The following is a 19,203-nucleotide window of genomic DNA, read 5'->3' on the forward strand; positions in this document are numbered from 1 at the left end:
CCAGTTTTATTTATATAGCGTTTTTTACAATGGACATCATTAGAGCACAGGGTTAGGTGGATTTTGGAGACACATGAAGCCGTCCACATCTTTTTCCAACTGCTGCTCATGATGCTTCACAGGGAAGCATAACACAATCTGAGAAAAGTGCTATCTACCCTCTTCCACATACATGAGCTCACAGACCCCTGCGACTGGCCTGTGACTGACGGGAGAGAGTACGCTCAGCCAATTTTGCTTTAGAAGCCCCTCCCTCAAACATTTTATGAGTCAGTTGATCTAACTATCACGCAGTTAGTCATATACAACGCTAGAGCTCCCCAAGCACCGGGCCACAGTACTGCTGCTGGCCAGCAATGAAACAAGATTAGAAAACAAGCTAAATAATAATTAGACCATTTTTACAGTAACTGGCTTGGAAATCACATTGAAGTTGGCATAGTTTCTTTGTGCTGCACTTTCCCTCATCACTTCCTGTCATAACCATGACAACAGGATGCTGATATTAAACGCTTGATCAGTCAGGCGTGTGTCTGCTTCAACTGATGATGAAAAAGAAAGCTTCCTTCCTCATAAAATATGGTATTCTGACAACAGGTGACCTGCTCCAAGCCTGTGTGTGTGTGTGTGTGTGTGATATGTGGAGACACTCTGTCAAATGGGGTAATGAAGCTCACAACACTGCTTCAGTACACAGAATCCAAACACTCAGTGCTCAAAGACAAACCCAACGACTTCTTCAAGGAAAGAAAAAAAAAAAAAAAGCTAGTGCGAAATTGCAATTTTAATACACAACTGAATATATTCTGGTCCTGACGACCACCAACGTCAACTGGGCCACAAGAATTTCATCAATTTTAAAATAGGTCTGTGGTGTAAAAGATGTTAGGGTGCAGATTTATACTAGAACAAGAACTCGATGCCAGCGGTGCAGATGAGGATGCTAGTATGCTACAAACACCCTTAAAATACATGACCCTGTTCGGAGCAATTCCAAAATCTAATCTGTTCATCTGCTGGTTATAATGATAATTCCATATAAATCCTACAAACATTCAACCACTCGTTTTTGAGATATCGTGCTAACGAGAATCTCAGACGGATGGACGGACAAACATAGAACAAAACTCCTCCATCGCTCAGTGGCAGAAGCATAAAAAGTGGAAGTGACAGGAAGTGAGTGCAGTTGGTGGAATATTGGGATGTGTTAATCCTGTGTAAACCACGGCATGAATAACTAAAATAACGTGAAAGTGTAAACCAGGTTGTATGTAAAGAATGTGTTGACCTTGTGATGTGTTTCCGTGGCAATGACCTCTCCTGTGTGCAGTCCTGAGTCTGAACCCTGTCTCTTATACACCCACAGTTCAGACTTCTCCACTATAGACCTCAGCTGGTCTAGATCAGCTTTAATCTGTTTATAGTTCTCCACATCCTGACTGGTGACCAGGAGCTGAACCTACACACACACACACACACACACACACAAAGATCAGTTTACAACATAGTTCACTAAAAACATGACCTGAGACAAACATATAGAAAGTGTGTGTGTGTGTGTGTGTGTGTGTTACCTGTTTGAAGGCCTGCAGAACCTCCTGTCTCTGGCTGAAATGTCTGAAGAGGAGGTGCAGAGCTCTGGACACTAAGGGAGGATAGTCGTGCATGGTCAGGTGGAGAAGCACCCTGAGAAATGTCCGACCACCATGATCATCTAAATCCAGTGGGGTGTTCTCCTCACTACACACACACACACACACACAGTCATAAACATTAGAGAGGGGATTACTGGTGTAATGTGCTAAATTAAGGCTAGTATGAGTTTTATATTTTTTCCAAAATTTTTGCTTATTTTTTTGTTTATTTCTGCAATGATGTGATGACTTGATCACGTGATGACTTGATGAGGTATGATGTGATGTGATTATATAATGATGTGATGATGTGATGACGATAGATAGATAGATAGATTGATAGATAGATACAAACAATTGTTTATTTTCGCTGCACAGTACAGGCACTCAGCAATGAAATGCAGTTTAGCATCTACCCGAAGTGGAATCATAATGTGATTATGTGATATGATGATCTGATGATGTAATGACTTTTATGATGTCATTACGTGATGATGTGATGCCTTAGTGTAATGATGTGATGATGTAATGACTTGTATTTACACTGCAGTGTATAATAACATCCAAAAAATCTCACCTTCCTCCAAATATCCCCTCTGCCTGCTCCTCAATGTGCTCAAAGTCCAGTGCACCTAAACACAGTCAACAGCTCATTAACACACACACACACACACACACTTGTCTGAAATAATTATTAATGCAGATAATTAATGCTATGCTTAAATCTAACCTTAACTTCAGTCACAAAAGGAAACCTTTCAGCTCTTTTAAGGTTTTAATAAAAGCAGCAGTTTTCTTCATCTGGACCAGCCAAATTTCCCCACAAGGTCAAAACGGTCAGATATTCTTATTGCTCTGGTCCCCACCAAGATACATAAACATGCACACATACACACACACACACACTCACCCTGAACGCTGGCCTGTGATTCCGGGTTAATCGATGGCTCTGTCTGCGAGTTGCTCTCATCAAACTCTCTCTTAAAGATACTCAGGAGACACGAGATACGATAATCCAACCTCACATTCAGAATAAACTACACACACACACACACACACACACAGAGGGGGAGAGAGAGCTTTGTTAGTGATGATGAGTTGTGATATGATAACCCTAATCCTACACACCTTCTACACTCAAAGCTTCATTCACAAACTCTAATTAAAGGTTTATATATAAGAACATGACTAATCTTGGCCTGATTAACAGAGCTGTGTAAAGTACCTGCAGTATCTCTATGATCTTCAGCTTGGTGTCCATCACCAGTATGTCCTGTTTCTGAGGTTCTGCTTGAGCTTTCACCGAGTCTCGGTCTGGAGAATTACGGCTTGTGGCGGGCAGGAAGCCACTTCCTCTCAGGACCACCTGCGTCATCAGTTCACCCACACCGTGGATGGACCGCATCACGTTACTGCCTGCTCACACGCTCACACACACATGCACACATACACACACACACGCGCACACACACACACACACACACACACAGTAACGCTAATGTTAACTCAGATTAACACTCAAAATTACATTACTGTTGAGGAAAATAATTCAGTGTGATTAGTGTTGAAAGAATCCAATTTGATGCACAAAATTTCATCATCAGAATTTTATTGTATTTTATCTTTAAGTGTTATTTACTGATTGGCTGAAAAATGTCTTCTCTTGAAGTCCAGTGCCATGTCTGACCTTCTGACATGACATTCACGTCTTTGGTCAGTGTAAATACACTCAGAACAATGCTGTGTGAGTGGAATATTAAATATATAAATGTAACAGTATGAAATAATTAATAATATGCATCATTTTAAAAATTTTGTGCACATGTAGGAGGTTGGAGTAGATGCTGTCTTAATCACAATACTTCTCTGTCACGGGTTCACCAGGCTCTCTCACCACCACCACTCAACGAGCACAATCTCCAGAGTCAATGATCAGCGCCACCTGTCACTCATCAACGCACCTCATCAAGCACCATATAAAAGCACACACCTCAGTTCAGTCGCTTGTCTGGCCTTGAACTAGGAAAGAGACCCTTTACAGCTATCCCTTTATCCTCAGTGCCTGTGAATTATCTTCAGCGAACTTTCCTGTGATTTTCCCTTGTGTTCCTCCAAGTGTATTGTTTATCCCAGCGATACTCTCCCGCTATTCCTGCTCCACTGTAACACTGAGGTGTGTGCGTCACCGGACTACTCTCAAGCCTGCATCATGTGTGTATCCTGACGGTACCAAAGTTTAGGCACGGGTTAATTATCATCATAAAATAAATTAAGAGCATGAAAGGGTACACTGAGCACACACAGCACCTCGAGTTCATGAGTCTGTTTTAGTCTCAGGTGACCTTGTTAAACTAACCTGTGCTCACAATTTAGATTGCTGGTGAACATGAGGAAAAAACACTTTTTGTGGTCTTGTGACCAGCTGTCACGGTTTCCTCTTCCTGAACGGCGACAAATGAACATGTGCTCATGTTTTGGTTTCTGTTCCAGTCCTGTCTCCGCCCCGACCTCTCACTGGTTCGTTACACAAAAAATTTAATCGCTGGAAAACTGTAGTAGTTTATGAGAAATACGTGCTGAAATGCTGTTAAAGGAAAAAAATCAATTTCGGATGGTAACAGTAACTCCACATCACGGCAACACGCTTTCTTGGATTATTTTCCTATAACAGCACGCTGGAACAAGTCGAGAATAAAGTCAGATTTCCCATGATGCATAAAGAATAATTTCATAATTCTACATAATCAATCGGAACTGTAGGACGTTAAATGTTTACAGATCCTGTGCTGTTTTATGTGTTTTATTAATGGGTCTGAAGTGACAGAGGAAAACCCCAGCTGTGCTCAGGACGAGATTTTCCTTCAGTGTTATGTAATACAGTTTTTTTCACCAGAGCACGTTTAGATTTTTTTTTTACGTGTCTGACCTTTTCCTGGATCTCGGTCTAGTTTGACGGAGAAGGGTGCGCTGACGTGGACGCAGTCCAGGATAGCCAGCAGGATCTTGGTCAGCCGGAGCAAGTCACTGAAGTTGTAGAAGCCAAAGTAGATTAGATTCCTCGCCAAGTTCACCACCTGAGAGGAGCAGCACAAGAGCAGGAAGGAAGATCTGCTGTCATGATGCTCTGTATCACATGAATGAGTGTTTGAGATAAAATAAAGAAACACACCTCAAATGTGAGTTTATTTTTCTCTTTGTCTGAAAAAGGGAAGCTCTGGCACACGACGTCACGCAGGTAATTCTCAACAAACTCCATGGTCTGGGAAAACTTCTCCTTCACCTCGTCCCGTGTCGTCCCGTCATTATCATAACTGAAAGGAGAAAACAAGCACAGTGCTGACTGGCTGAAGGACGTGTCACAGAGCTGTTCGGGTGAAAGCGATTCAGCCATTTGACTCACTCGTCAATGGAGATCTGGGATGGGATCTCGGACCACAGGCGGGCGTATTTGACGGGCGTGACCTGTTCCTGGGGGTCACGATCCACGTGCATGTGCAACATCATACGACAGAAAGAGGCTCGGAGGTCAAAGGGCAAATCTTCATCCGACATGCAGCGTAATATCAGATCCACGTCCAGCTGAGCCGAGATCTTATTGATAGCCAAATACTGACGATCCAGACACATCCGAGCAAACAAGTTCAACTGGTACCTGACACACACACACACACACACACACACACACACACACACCTTCATACCTAAACTAAAACATACAATACCAAATATGGATGCAAGCAGTAATGTTTGGGGTCCAAGCACCCTTCAAGTCCAAGTACTCCCAGTGGCCAGTGCTTACATAGTGCTTGCTCTCCTAATAATGTGTGTGTGAACCTGTAATAGCTGATCACTTCCTGGTCCTCAGTGTGTCCCTCTTTGGCGTCCTGAGCGAGTTCTCTGATGCTTTTACTCTTTACCTCCCCACTGCTGTCCTTCCAGAACAACCAAACCTCCTCCTCATCCTCCTCTTCCTCCTCTGCACTCTCCCCCAGCACCGCCCCTGCCACCTCGAACCGTGACAGCACTAGCCTGACACACACACACGCACACACACATAAAACCTGATATAGAATGTATAATTTAACACAAGTCTATTTAACACTACAGTATCACTGTATTAATAAATCAGCTAATTAAAAACACAAAAGTCTGTGTTGAAAATCACAACATGTATATAACAATAACCAAAAGACACAAAAATCCCCCAATTGTTCTTGTGTCTGTGGAATTAGTTTTACAGACATGTGTGTGTTCAATAATGTAGACGGAGGACGTCTGTAGTAATTCACACAGGATAAGTGATGTGTGTCTTCACCATGTGCTCTACACACACACCTCATGGTAATACAAACTTATAAGCGCTTATTGTAGGGGGCGTGGCCACGCTTCATCACTAGTAGGTCACATGACCATAACGTGTGTAATGTGTATCTGTGCTAGGAACTCAGGAGCTTCCGTAAAAGCCCTGGAAGCATCGCGTCTCTGCCGCTGTTTTATACCTCGTCTGTATTTTACTGTTCTGCGTTTTAAACTTTTGGTTTTGGAGACGACAGTAAAGAGCGAGCGCTTCCTGGAGCGTCTTTATACTGAAGAAAAAGTGTAAAACCTCTTTTCACACAGGATTTAACTCAATCTTTACCAGTATTGTACCTGGAGTTATTTTTACTGCTCAGTTTACAGAAGGGAAAATACGCCGTAAAGACACCTGCACACGCAGTCTGTAACAGATTACTGACGTGATGGATTTGGACTAAAATCTCAGAGATACTTCAGTAATAATTACATTACACGCCTCCACATGGAAAACTAATCCCATCTGAACAGGGCTTTAGAAAGATATTTTTGAGAATGAACAACATTCTTAAAAATCATTATTGGATGACAGACGCTAAGAAAAACAATAATTTGTAATAGTGTGTACTGTCTGTAGTGAAATGTATATCTGAGGATATCTAATCAGTCTGAGAGCAGCGCTGTGTGTAGTACTTGGTCTCGATGAGGATGTCCGAGTTCGCCGGGTCCAGCACCGCGTTACAGATGAGCTCCTGCGTCACAGGAATGGATTTGTTCATGGATACACACAGATCCGATAAATAATCCAAGAACCTGAACATACAGATTCACACAAGTAACAGTTACTACAGGGGTCACGCAAAACACATTCCTCCTCATTCATTTACACTTAAAATATTAAAAATAAAACTCGACATATCGCATCACTTTATCAGCTCCACCTTCATACAGGTCACTCGGTAGGTGTACAGTTCATCTGCTGCTCAGAACAAAAGTACTGACTCCCCTCTAAACACACACACGCACACACCTGGGCTCTCTGTTCTTGCGGACCAGACTGACGAAGGTGTCAATCTCAGCGGCAGTGATGTGTTTCTCCAGCAGTTTGCGGTTGTTGTGCAGCAGAGCCGTGATGGTGTCCTCGGCCAACACGTCATAACCAATCTGCTTCTGCATGAAACGGAACTGCTTCGCTATGTACTCCTACACACACACACACACAGTTTATTTAATATATAGCACTTTTAACAACTTTTAAAAGTGATAGCTGTGGGCGGAGCCTTTGAGAATGAGACTAGATGAATGTTAGCTGTGGGCGGAGCCTCTGAGATCAGACGAGTGTTAACTATGTGTGGAGCTTTATGGAATGCTAGTGGTACCTGGTTTTTGCGGTAGTCCTGCTGTGAGTGGCGCAGAACTCTGTAGCAGAGGCGGCAGATATGGCGGAAGGGGGCGTGGCGTTGGTCTGCCAGCTCCTCCAATCGCAGCATGGGACCGTCACCGCTGTCAGTGAACGGGGCCTGCAGGAGCTTGAAGATCTGATCAAACCCAGGACAGAGACATCAGAAATGAGAAGAAAGGCATGATGGGTTTTAAAGTTTTATTTCCTTTATTTTCAATGACTGTCAGAAACATGAAATGAAAATTAAATAAAATGTATGTTAAGGGCTATCGTATGATGACAAGGTGATTGATTTTTTAATGTTGTGGCAGTATAAAAGGTGTAAACGTAAAATACCAAATTTAACCCTGGAGTGCGTACCTGTTTGAGGATGTTCTGTTCTCTCATGAGTTTCTGTCGTTCTCTGTTGGGTTTGTTCACGGTGATCTCCAGGACATCCTGAGCGCTGTTGGGAATGTCCACCACGAAATAAACCAGGTCCTCCAGCAGCTTCGTCACCGCCCTGAGGGTGTGTACACAGAGGAGTGAATACGACGAGTGGGCCATTAAAGTGAAAATACAATGATAGTTAAAGACATTTTCACCTGAGGAACACCATCTCAACCAGCACCTATCAGACACCTCATCTTAGTCACAACATTAGTCACAACGTCATTACATTAGAGGGACGTAGGAGCAGAAGGACAGACGGGCGTATGACAGAAGGACAGACGGGCGTATGAGCAGAAGGACAGACGGGCGTATGAGCAGAAGGACAGACGGGCGTATGACAGAAGGACAGACGGGCGTATGAGCAGAAGGACAGACGGGCGTATGACAGAAGGACAGACGGGCGTATGAGCAGAAGGACAGACGGGCGTATGAGCAGAAGGACAGACGGGCGTATGAGCAGAAGGACAGACGGGCGTATGACAGAAGGACAGACGGGCGTATGAGCAGAAGGACAGACGGGCGTATGAGCAGAAGGACAGACGGGCGTATGACAGAAGGACAGACGGGCGTATGAGCAGAAGGACAGACGGGCGTATGACAGAAGGACAGACGGGCGTATGAGCAGAAGGACAGACGGGCGTATGAGCAGAAGGACAGACGGGCGTATGAGCAGAAGGACAGACGGGCGTATGACAGAAGGACAGACGGGCGTATGAGCAGAAGGACAGACGGGCGTATGACAGAAGGACAGACGGGCGTATGAGCAGAAGGACAGACGGGCGTATGAGCAGAAGGACAGACGGGCGTATGAGCAGAAGGACAGACGGGCGTATGAGCAGAAGGACAGACGGGCGTATGACAGAAGGACAGACGGGCGTATGAGCAGAAGGACAGACGGGCGTATGACAGAAGGACAGACGGGCGTATGAGCAGAAGGACAGACGGGCGTATGACAGAAGGACAGACGGGCGTATGAGCAGAAGGACAGACGGGCGTATGAGCAGAAGGACAGACGGGCGTATGAGCAGAAGGACAGACGGGCGTATGAGCAGAAGGACAGACGGGCGTATGAGCAGAAGGACAGACGGGCGTATGAGCAGAAGGACAGACGGGCGTATGACAGAAGGACAGACGGGCGTATGAGCAGAAGGACAGACGGGCGTATGAGCAGAAGGACAGACGGGCGTATGAGCAGAAGGACAGACGGGCGTATGACAGAAGGACAGACGGGCGTATGAGCAGAAGGACAGACGGGCGTATGAGCAGAAGGACAGACGGGCGTATGACAGAAGGACAGACGGGCGTATGACAGAAGGACAGACGGGCGTATGAGCAGAAGGACAGACGGGCGTATGACAGAAGGACAGACGGGCGTATGAGCAGAAGGACAGACGGGCGTATGACAGAAGGACAGACGGGCGTATGACAGAAGGACAGACGGGCGTATGACAGAAGGACAGACGGGCGTATGAGCAGAAGGACAGACGGGCGTATGAGCAGAAGGACAGACGGGCGTATGACAGAAGGACAGACGGGCGTATGAGCAGAAGGACAGACGGGCGTATGACAGAAGGACAGACGGGCGTATGAGCAGAAGGACAGACGGGCGTATGACAGAAGGACAGACGGGCGTATGAGCAGAAGGACAGACGGGCGTATGACAGAAGGACAGACGGGCGTATGAGCAGAAGGACAGACGGGCGTATGAGCAGAAGGACAGACGGGTGTATGACAGACGAGTGGAATATGTACCTTCTCTCATTCTGAGTGATGGTGCCCTTCTCTAGTTTGCCAGCGATGGAGGCCAAAACCTTACTGGCATCATTGGCAAAATCCAGATCTCGGACCTCGGCTGGAGACACAGGCACTATAGCGAACGCTTCCTTATCCTCCTTCAGGGGAGACGTCCCTATCTGATTGAGTCAGAATGAAAAAGAAAAATAAATAACCTACAGATCTCTTTATTAACAAGTTTGAACAGAGTTAATTTATTTCCCTCATTAAGGTGTGTAATGTAAACCTGGCATATTTAACACATGAGAAGTTCAAACAGGCTCAAACTCTCGAGCAGTCGAGTTAACGCTGTCTTCACACTCGCAAGTGACAAAGCGACAGGCGAGCGTTCATTTTCACACGCGTGACACGGAGCTGCGATTTCAGTGACATTTAAATTGAGATATTCTCATATAGGGCTTCACTCTGCAAAGTCCAAAAGCCTGGCTCGGACATGGACTCAGTCCTAGGGTGGGGATGTGATGATACTGATGAGTGCACAGTGTAAGTGAGTGCTGTTACACACACACACACACACACACACACACACACTGAGGAACTCACCCTGAGCATGACAGGTTTCTCCTCCTCCTTGTCTATGGGGTGGTTGGTGCTGTGGACCCATGTGTTCGTACAGAGATGTCTGAGCCTCACATATGAGTTCCTAACACACACACACACACATACACACACACACAATCATGCTTTATTTTACAGAATCATGATTTATTTTACAGAAATCATGATTTATTTTACAGAAATCAGATATAGATTTAAATTTATCCCTAATGAGCGAGTCTGGTTCCTCTCAAGTTTTCTTCCTCATGTCGTCTCAGGGAGTTTTTCCTCACCTCCGTCACCTCTGACTCGCTCATTAGGGATAAATTTAAATCTATATCTGATTTCTGTAAAGCTGCTTTGTGACAATGTCCATTGTTAAAAGCGCTATACAAATAAAATTGAATTAAACTGAACTGTAATGCCTTATAACACACCATCATTGTACTGCAATCTTCAGAGGTAAACATTAAACAGCTAGCTGACTCGCTAGCTCCACAACTTCTGAGAGAATTTTTAAAACTGTAAAATGTGTACACAATCTGTAACTTTAACTTAAACTTTAACTTTAACAGTAAAACAACTTAATAATGGTATAAATAAAGTAAAAAAATGTATTTAATCACAACACTGTGAGTTGTTTTAATAACTACTGATTTATTTTCGAAATGAGATTATAAGCGGCAGTAAACGTTTAACGTGATAAAAAGTCTTCACAGGGAATTCAGCAAAGCTGTTTTATGATCACTGATTACAAATAAAACTGAACTGAATAGAATCAATACTGCAGTGAGTAACAGGAGTCTGAGGGAAATTTAATAAGAGCTATTTACTTTTGGAAATGTGGTGAAGAAAAAAAATGTAGTTCACAGAAAATTGTATACTGAAGTAAACATTGCCAAAACACACTGAAGTGTTTGTATCTTGTGACGATACAGGACTAGATCTCAGTAAATGGTACGGTCTGTATGTACCTGGGCACCAGTGAGTCCCCCCCTCTCAGAGTGGTAGGGTCCAGTTCAAAGATGGAGGAAATGTCATTGCCATCAGGAACAGACACCAGCGTGTACATGACCTTATCCTGCACGTTCCGTGCACGGGCTCGCATCACTTCCTGTTCAGAGTCCAGCTGCAACATATCACAGATTAAGCTCAGTATACCCTGTGAGACACTGATGAAAATATTTTTAATTAACCTGCTGACCAGCAGCCGAATAAATTATGGATATGGATTGCTCATTAGGGATAAATTCACATATTTACATATATTACTTATACTTATTTATATTTACAAATATTTTTTGAATCCATTTATTTCTGTAAAGCTGCTTTGTGACAATGTCCATTGTCAAAAGCACTATACAAATAAAATTGAATTGAATTGAATATTTTATAGGAAATTAAGAACATTAAGGTGTAAAATATGAAACGCTCTAGGAGCTCAGGAAATTAATGTAGTTATGCAGGTTGTACACACACACACACACACACACACACACACAGACACACACACACACACACTTACAGAGGAGCGGGACTCAAGACATTCCTCCTCATAGTCAGGGTTTATCTGGTAAAGAACAGGAGCAGAAACACAACATTTATTTTGAGATCGTGAAGGGTTTTTCTTATATCCAGAAGTATAAAAAATGTAGGTTCATGAGATTATGGTAATAATATCAGTGTCAATTTAATTAAAATCAATTACAGTGTAAAACGTTACTGTGACTCTCTAAGTAAAAAGTAACAGAATTAAACCCTATTCAGATAGTAATTAGTCTCCGAGTATCTCTGGGATTTGAGTCAGTAGTTTTTACAGACTGTGTGTGTATGTGTCTGAAATGACTACACTGTATTATACACTCACAGGTCACTTTATTAGGAACATGTGAACCTGCTCATTCATGCAGTTACACAGTCAATCAGGTTGAAGCAGCAGAATGTATAAAATCATGCAGATACGAATCAAGAGCTTCAGTTAATGTTCACATCAAACATCAGAATAAAGAAAAACATCTCAGTGACTTTAACTGTGAGATAGCTGTGAGAATTTTACAAACTGCAGACCTCCTGGAATTTTCACACACAACTGTCTGTAAAGTTTACACAGAAAGGTGCCAAAAACAAACAACACTGAGTGAGCGTCAGATCTGCGGGTGGAAACGCCGTGTTGATGAGAGAGGTCAGAGCAGAATCACCAGACTGGTTCGAGCTGCCAGGAAGGCTTTGGTAATTTTTAAAAATATATAATTAAATACATAATTTTTTTGTGAGCAAAAAAGTCTGTCACACAGCACAAGTCATCTCAAAGGAATGTTTCCAAAACCTTGTGTAATCCATACCATGAATAACTGAGGCTGTTCTGAGAGCAAAGCGGGTTCTACCCAGTATTAGTATGATGTTCCTAATAAACTGGCAGGTGAATGTATATTCTGTCCAAATTGATGACGTTTTCTTCGGTATAAAGACACTCCACAAAGCTCGCGCTTTCTCCCACTGAGAACTAAACAAAACCAAAAATCTGCAGCTGTACGTTTTCTGACATCTTCAGGACAGAGGAGTTTACGCTTCTTTGCAGTTTCTCAGTAACATGCGGAACAAGCTGCGTTTATTTATTTTTTTTATTAACTTGAAGAGAGAGAAAAAAGAGAATCTGTTGAGGGAACGAATGTTTATAGCTGCTATAACGTAAGTGACAACAGGAACGAACTTGTTTCACTTATGTACAGTAACTATAAATGGATAAAAAGTATGATGTGTTGTTCTTTAATGAATACAAAATTGTAATCATTGACAAATTTAAAAGAGAATAAAACACTTGCGGATGTGTGATTGCAGGAAAATAATAAATAAAATTTCATAGTGGTAAGAGTAACTCAACTTCATCACACAACCCCATTACTCAGTATTTTACTACAACACACACACACACACACACACACACATGCAAACACTCATTGTTTGTAAGTGTCACCTCTGCAGCGAGGTAATGACCAGTCGCCAGGTGCTTAAACCTGAACAGACTGTTCCAGTAACCGGCTCCTCCTCTACAGGGGTCATGCTGCACCACCTGTAACACACACACACACGCGCACACACACACACACACACACACAAAACATCTGCTGTGTTTCACACTGAAATCATATTGACAATAGCTCAAAAGGTCAAAGTGGATGTACACACACACACACACACACACACACACACACACTGACCTCCACTTCCCAGAGTGCTTTGCTGCTGGTGGCTGAAGTGGCAGATTGGCGTCCAGTCGTCCGCAAGAACACATACTGCTTCTTGCGATGATCATCACACGTTAGAAACTTCTCCTGCTCTGCATGGAACAACCGAACCACGTCCCCCTAACACACACACACACACACACACACACACACTCTTTATGATGCTCTATAAAACTGTTAGATATGTGCAGATTCTGTAGGTTAATAATGAAAAATATAACCAGAATATAAAGGTTGTGAACGCACGCCTTTCAGAATGACCTCCTGATTATCGCTCCATTTCATGAACAGGACAATTTTCCAGCTTGTGCTGCAGTTGACAGAGTTCACCTGATTCACACACACACACACACACACAGCAGCCAGGAATAGAGGAAAAGATATCAGAACCAATAATATAGCATAAGGATATGTGTGTGTGTGTGTGTGTGTGTGTGTGTGTGTGTGTGTGTGTGTGTGTTCGTACCTCATTACATCCTGGATTATCTACAAGCTGATGGCTGCTGGCATGAAGAGGCTGTCCAGCGTTCACAGGATTTAACACAACCTTATCACCTATTACCACCTGAAACACACACACACACACACACACACACACACACAGGTTCTTCTTCTGTTTTACAGACAGTCCACAACATTAAATGTAAATATAAAACAGTTACAACAGCAACACACACTATTTATAACTTACATATTTGTTACAGGTTTACACTTATAAACTGCGTTATCATCCGCTGTTTCAGAATCAGAAATGAAACTACATTTGGGGTTTTCACAAGAAGAGACAACGAGAGTGTTAAACACTGCAGGGTATCAGAGTGTCAGTGTGAGTGTTTATCCTGTACAACAACATACAGATGTGTCTCTTTGTTTTCACATGCAAATGTACAATATATTTTTTACTAGGGGTGTAATGATACATCATGATATGATACATCGGGCATTTTAGCTGACTTTGGAGCTCTATTTTTGGTTAAAACAACAACTCTGGAGCTTCTATGGAGCTCATTATGTTTCAATCAATCATTTTCCCTGGGTCAGAGACTTTCTTTATTCAATCAAATTTTTAGGAGAATTTATAAATTTATTTATTTATTTTTAAGATATGGTGAACTTGTAGTACATTTTGTTTATAATATTAAATCTCTGTTCATCAATTTTTAATTTATTTAAATTTTTGATTGAATTAGGTTTATATAGACAAAACTGTTTTTTTTATTGTTTTTACAATTATGTTATATACATTATATAGAATTATATAATATATAATAAAATTATATAGAAATAAAAATGTGTCTTTTCAGTCATAATTTGTTCATCAAAAATTTTTTCAAAATATACCGAGAATCGAATTGAATCATGATTCGTGAATCCAGTATTGTGAATAATCTGACCAGAGTGGATTTTTACACCCCCAATGTTTACTGAATGTTTTATCAGTCTTTTAGTGAAGTTGTGTGTAAATGTTTTCATAAGTCAAACTGAACTAAAAATATCTGCTGGATTTACAAAAGTTTTGAAAATGCTACAGAGCAGTACGTTAACACTCACGCTGTCTCCTATAGAGCAGCGCCGCAACACTCACGCTGTCTCCTATAGAGCAGCGCCGCAACACTCACGCTGTCTCCTATAGAGCAGCGCCGTAACACTCACGCTGTCTCCTATAGAGCAGCGCCGCAACACTCACGCTGTCTCCTATAGAGCAGCGCCGCAACACTCACGCTGTCTCCTATAGAGCAGCGCCGTAACACTCACGCTGTCTCCTATAGAGCAGCGCCGCAACACTCACGCTGTCTCCTATAGAGCAGCGCCGCAACACTCACGCTGTCTCCTATAGAGCAGCGCCGCAACACTCACACTGTCTCCTATAGAGCAGCGCCGCAACACTCACGCTGTCTCCTATAGAGCAGCGCCGCAACACTCACGCTGTCTCCTATAGAGCAGCGCCGTAACACTCACACTGTCTCCTATAGAGCAGCGCCGCAACACTCACGCTGTCTCCTATAGAGCAGCGCCGCAACACTCACGCTGTCTCCTATAGAGCAGCGCCGTAACACTCACGCTGTCTCCTATAGAGCAGCGCCGCAACACTCACGCTGTCTCCTATAGAGCAGCGCCGTAACACTCACGCTGTCTCCTATAGAGCAGCGCCGCAACACTCACGCTGTCTCCTATAGAGCAGCGCCGCAACACTCACGCTGTCTCCTATAGAGCAGCGCCGTAACACTCACGCTGTCTCCTATAGAGCAGCGCCGTAACACTCACGCTGTCTCCTATAGAGCAGCACCGTAACACTCACACTGTCTCCTATAGAGCGCAGCTTGTAGAACGGCTGGATGTAGAACCAGGAGCCTTCGTTTCCTGCAGCATCCAGAGTCACTCGCATGGCGTTTTTCTCCAACAGAGCCGGCAGACGCTTATTCACAGTCAGATATTTATTACTCTTCAGGTGGAGGAGCTAAACACACAGACACAGAGCTGATATTGTAGATGACATGGGTTGATTAAAATGTCTGTGTGTTTGCATGAAGGCTGTTTTACCTGGATGACATTTCCATACTGGATGACGGTCCCCAGCAGCTTCTTGTTCTCCGATTCATTTTGTTTCTTTTCTAAATCAGCAGCGTGCTGAGGACATAGGATGAGAAACAACGCAAAACATTAACCCCTTTAAAAAACTCAGCTTTAATTTCCTGATATTTACATCTGAATGTGTTATACAACTTAGAACATGGTAACTTTGGTGCCAGACCAGCCACTTTTGAGGTGAGCAAAAGTATTGGAACAGATAGTAAATAACACTTAATATTGGTTGCAATATTAATCTCTTAATATAATCTCTATAATCTCTTGCTTGCAATAACTGCATCAAGCTGGTGACCCATTGACGTCACCAAACTGCTCAGTTGGGTTAAGGTCTGCTGATGGACTTGGCCAGTCTAAAACTTTCCACTTTTTTCCTCTGATGAAGATGAAACCCAGGGCTTAAACCAAGAGGAGACATTCAGAGCTATTAATTGTTAAAGAAAAGCTATTAAAGAATCAATCTAATCTATCGTCTCATATTCATCTTTCGATCTCAAACCCAACTGTCTTCAGTGGCCTTGCTGTTCCAATACTTTCATAGGGGACTGTACGTTTGCCATGCAAGTTGCTGTTTGAGGTTAAGGCTGTGGGGGCGGAGCTAGCCAGAAAAATAATAACAGAAAACTGAAATGAAGAAACTGGCCAGATCAATGTCACAGCAAACTACGAAATCAGAATATCTTTAATCCATTAACCAAGAAAGAGTTAGGTGGCTAAATAACGTTAATTAAAACCTGAGCTTGTAGTTATCTAATGTTAGATCAGTTAACTAGCACGCTCACGTGGAGTTTGTTGAGCAGGACCGTGTCAGTTGTACTCGTTCCTCCTGGTTTGGCAGCTTTCCAAAACTGTTTCTGTGCTGAATATCTGTTCATTGGACACAGTCTGAACAGACAGTCTGAAAGAGGGAAAGAGAGAGAGAGGGAGGGAGAGAGAGAGAGAGAGGGAGAGAGAGAGGGAGAGAGAACAAGAGAACAAGAGAGACAGAGAGAGGGAGAGAGAGAGAGGGAGAGAGAGAGAGGGAGAGAGAACAAGAGAGAACAAGAGAGACAGAGAGAGGGAGAGGGAGAGAGAACAAGAGAGAGAGAGAGGGAGAGGGAGAGAGAACAAGAGAGAACAAGAGAGACAGAGAGAGAGAGAGAGAGGGAGAGAGAGGGAGAGAGAGGGAGAGAGAGAAATTAAACACAGGTGAGAGTATAAACTGTGATGAGCTACACTCCAGCTGGAAAAGGCAGATGTGACAATGTGTGTGCGTGTATGTGTGTCTATGTCTGTGTGTGTGTGTGTGTGTGTTTCTGTGTGTGTTCGTTCATGCGTGTGTGTGCGTATGTGTGTGTGTGTTCGCTCATGCGTGTGTGTGTTAATGGAACACAGTAAACTTATAAGAGTTGTGACCCCCAACACTGCAGCTGGCACTAAACAGAGACAGAACTGAATTATTGTTTGTAAATTGTAAAGCACTCAGAAACCCACAGGACGTCAAGTTCACTGTTTCCTACACACACACACACACACACACACACACACACACTCTCTCTCTTTCACTACATAAACACTCAGAGGTATATTTGATTTGTTTTGCTAAGAAACTGTGGTGCCTCAGTATGAAGACTTATTCATTCATTCATTCATTGTCTTTCTGCTTTTCCTGGGTGGATAACCGTCTTATCAACTGGGAAAACCTCCAACTATGAGGCCATCAGCCTGGGTGAGTATCTCCACACCCGACGGAGGACTATGTCCTGTGGGATCTTCGGAGAAAGAGAGAGATCATCCTTGGTTTAAAAGTTTGTTACTGGAGCCTGTACAGTGTATGGATGTAAGTCAGACTATATTTATTCCAGACCTTTCTATCTCACACACTAACTCAGGCTCTTTCGCTGCCAGTAAACTGACATTCTACATTCCCAAAGCCAGGTTCCATTCCAAGGGTCTAATCCGTTTAAGACTTTCTCTCAGGCAGGACACAGAATTTCAAATATCGCGCTACAAAATACTGGCGAGATGAATTTTGCTTGTATTACGTATCATGATATTTCTGCTTTAATATTCATCATGAGCTTGGTAAAAAATAGTACTGAAACGGCCGGTAGTGCCCTACCGCTCAACAATTTCACACTACCCAGAATTCACAGCAGGTCCGTAGAGTAGCCATCCGTGGCTTGCGTGCTACGATTGATATAAGTCACACTGACGTCTAAAACAATTCAGATGCAGGTCGTGTGTTGTGCTGGCAGTGGAGTAACCATAAAATAATTATAAGTATATTTGTATATTTTCTTATTATTAAGGATAAGAAAATATACAAAATAAAATCACGATTGTTTGACATGCTTTTTTGTAGTGTGACACACTTGTACGTTTCAGGTAGATGTCAAACAGCAGTAGGAGCGGCGATGACACTAATTTTTTAGGGGAAACAGGGGAAAATTACACCTTATATTATAAATCCTGGTCCGAACCACAACAATATCAGTACATTTATAATTACAAAACAAATGCTAAATGATTTAACATTACAAAATAAATGTATTAAAACGTAATATTTTATTTGTGTCATTATCATCTCTTGATATGAAGCCTGTATCAGGAATACGTCTCGTATCGACGCTTTGGTGTATCGTCTCACAGTCTACTGTCCATCACACGCCTGCTGTCCGACTGGAACTACACCTGACCCCCACCCTTCATCTCGCAGGTGGTGAGAGAACAAGACGGACCACGTCTCCATTTCAGGTTCCATGGGAGGCCCAGTCACCAGGCACTCACCTGTGGACACCACGCCCAGGCCGGGCTGCAGGGGCGAGTCCTGGTAACCCTAATCCAGGCAGGGGTACAGAGAATACTTCATGAAGGTGTTTATGATCTGACCTCTCAAGCTAGCCCTACTGAGAACATTAAACTCCAGGCGGCACAGACCTGAGCTTCACCGAAACACACAAACCCCTTCATCACCAACAACATTTACAAAAAATAAGTGAAATAAAAATAAAGATTATTGGTGAATATCAGTGAATAACAATAACGTTATAAAAGCATCAACTCCTGAGTATATTATGATATTGAGATAACAGACAGGTGTGTGTGTGCGTGTGTGTGCACGCAACATGTGCATCAATGTGTGTGTGTGTGTGTGTGTGTGTGTGTGTGTGCGTACATGGCTTATTCTCATATCACAACCAAAGTCTTCTGTCCATTTAAAAACATTATGGCACCATGACTAACCAGTTTACTTTCACTTACACACACACATACACACACTCACTCACACACACACATA

The 19,203-nt window shown here is 43.0% G+C and overlaps 1 protein-coding gene across 7 annotated transcripts in view; it reads right to left on the reverse strand.

The window, feature by feature from the left end:
* itpr1a (inositol 1,4,5-trisphosphate receptor, type 1a) overlaps positions 1-19,203 on the reverse strand; it is a 55,454-nt gene that overhangs the window by 28,236 nt on the left and 8,015 nt on the right. For 6 of the 7 annotated variants that reach the window (XR_008301345.1, XM_053231973.1, XM_053231972.1 and 3 more), the window contains 24 exons: positions 16,706-16,821; positions 15,879-15,965; positions 15,637-15,795; positions 13,804-13,902; positions 13,584-13,667; positions 13,311-13,457; positions 13,067-13,162; positions 11,618-11,662; positions 11,067-11,221; positions 10,099-10,198; positions 9,514-9,674; positions 7,690-7,831; positions 7,307-7,465; positions 6,958-7,130; positions 6,621-6,740; positions 5,469-5,663; positions 5,035-5,286; positions 4,804-4,945; positions 4,561-4,708; positions 2,860-3,050; positions 2,545-2,671; positions 2,212-2,266; positions 1,575-1,740; positions 1,289-1,459 (listed from right to left, as the gene is read on the reverse strand). Coding sequence is in view for 6 of the 7 variants with exons in the window: in XM_053231973.1 (XP_053087948.1) it covers positions 1,289-1,459; positions 1,575-1,740; positions 2,212-2,266; positions 2,545-2,671; positions 2,860-3,050; positions 4,561-4,708; positions 4,804-4,945; positions 5,035-5,286; positions 5,469-5,663; positions 6,621-6,740; positions 6,958-7,130; positions 7,307-7,465; positions 7,690-7,831; positions 9,514-9,674; positions 10,099-10,198; positions 11,067-11,221; positions 11,618-11,662; positions 13,067-13,162; positions 13,311-13,457; positions 13,584-13,667; positions 13,804-13,902; positions 15,637-15,795; positions 15,879-15,965; positions 16,706-16,821 (3,290 nt within the window). In the remaining variant the exon portion in view is untranslated. Of the gene's footprint in view, positions 1-1,288; positions 1,460-1,574; positions 1,741-2,211; positions 2,267-2,544; positions 2,672-2,859; positions 3,051-4,560; positions 4,709-4,803; positions 4,946-5,034; positions 5,287-5,468; positions 5,664-6,620; positions 6,741-6,957; positions 7,131-7,306; positions 7,466-7,689; positions 7,832-9,513; positions 9,675-10,098; positions 10,199-11,066; positions 11,222-11,617; positions 11,663-13,066; positions 13,163-13,310; positions 13,458-13,583; positions 13,668-13,803; positions 13,903-14,888; positions 14,905-15,636; positions 15,796-15,878; positions 15,966-16,705; positions 16,822-19,203 lie in introns of those variants that run through there. The other variant, XM_053231974.1, reaches the window with a different exon arrangement.

The sequence above is a fragment of the Pangasianodon hypophthalmus genome, chromosome 2, assembly GCF_027358585.1.
Source record: "Pangasianodon hypophthalmus isolate fPanHyp1 chromosome 2, fPanHyp1.pri, whole genome shotgun sequence".
NCBI classification, from domain to species: domain Eukaryota; kingdom Metazoa; phylum Chordata; class Actinopteri; order Siluriformes; family Pangasiidae; genus Pangasianodon; species Pangasianodon hypophthalmus.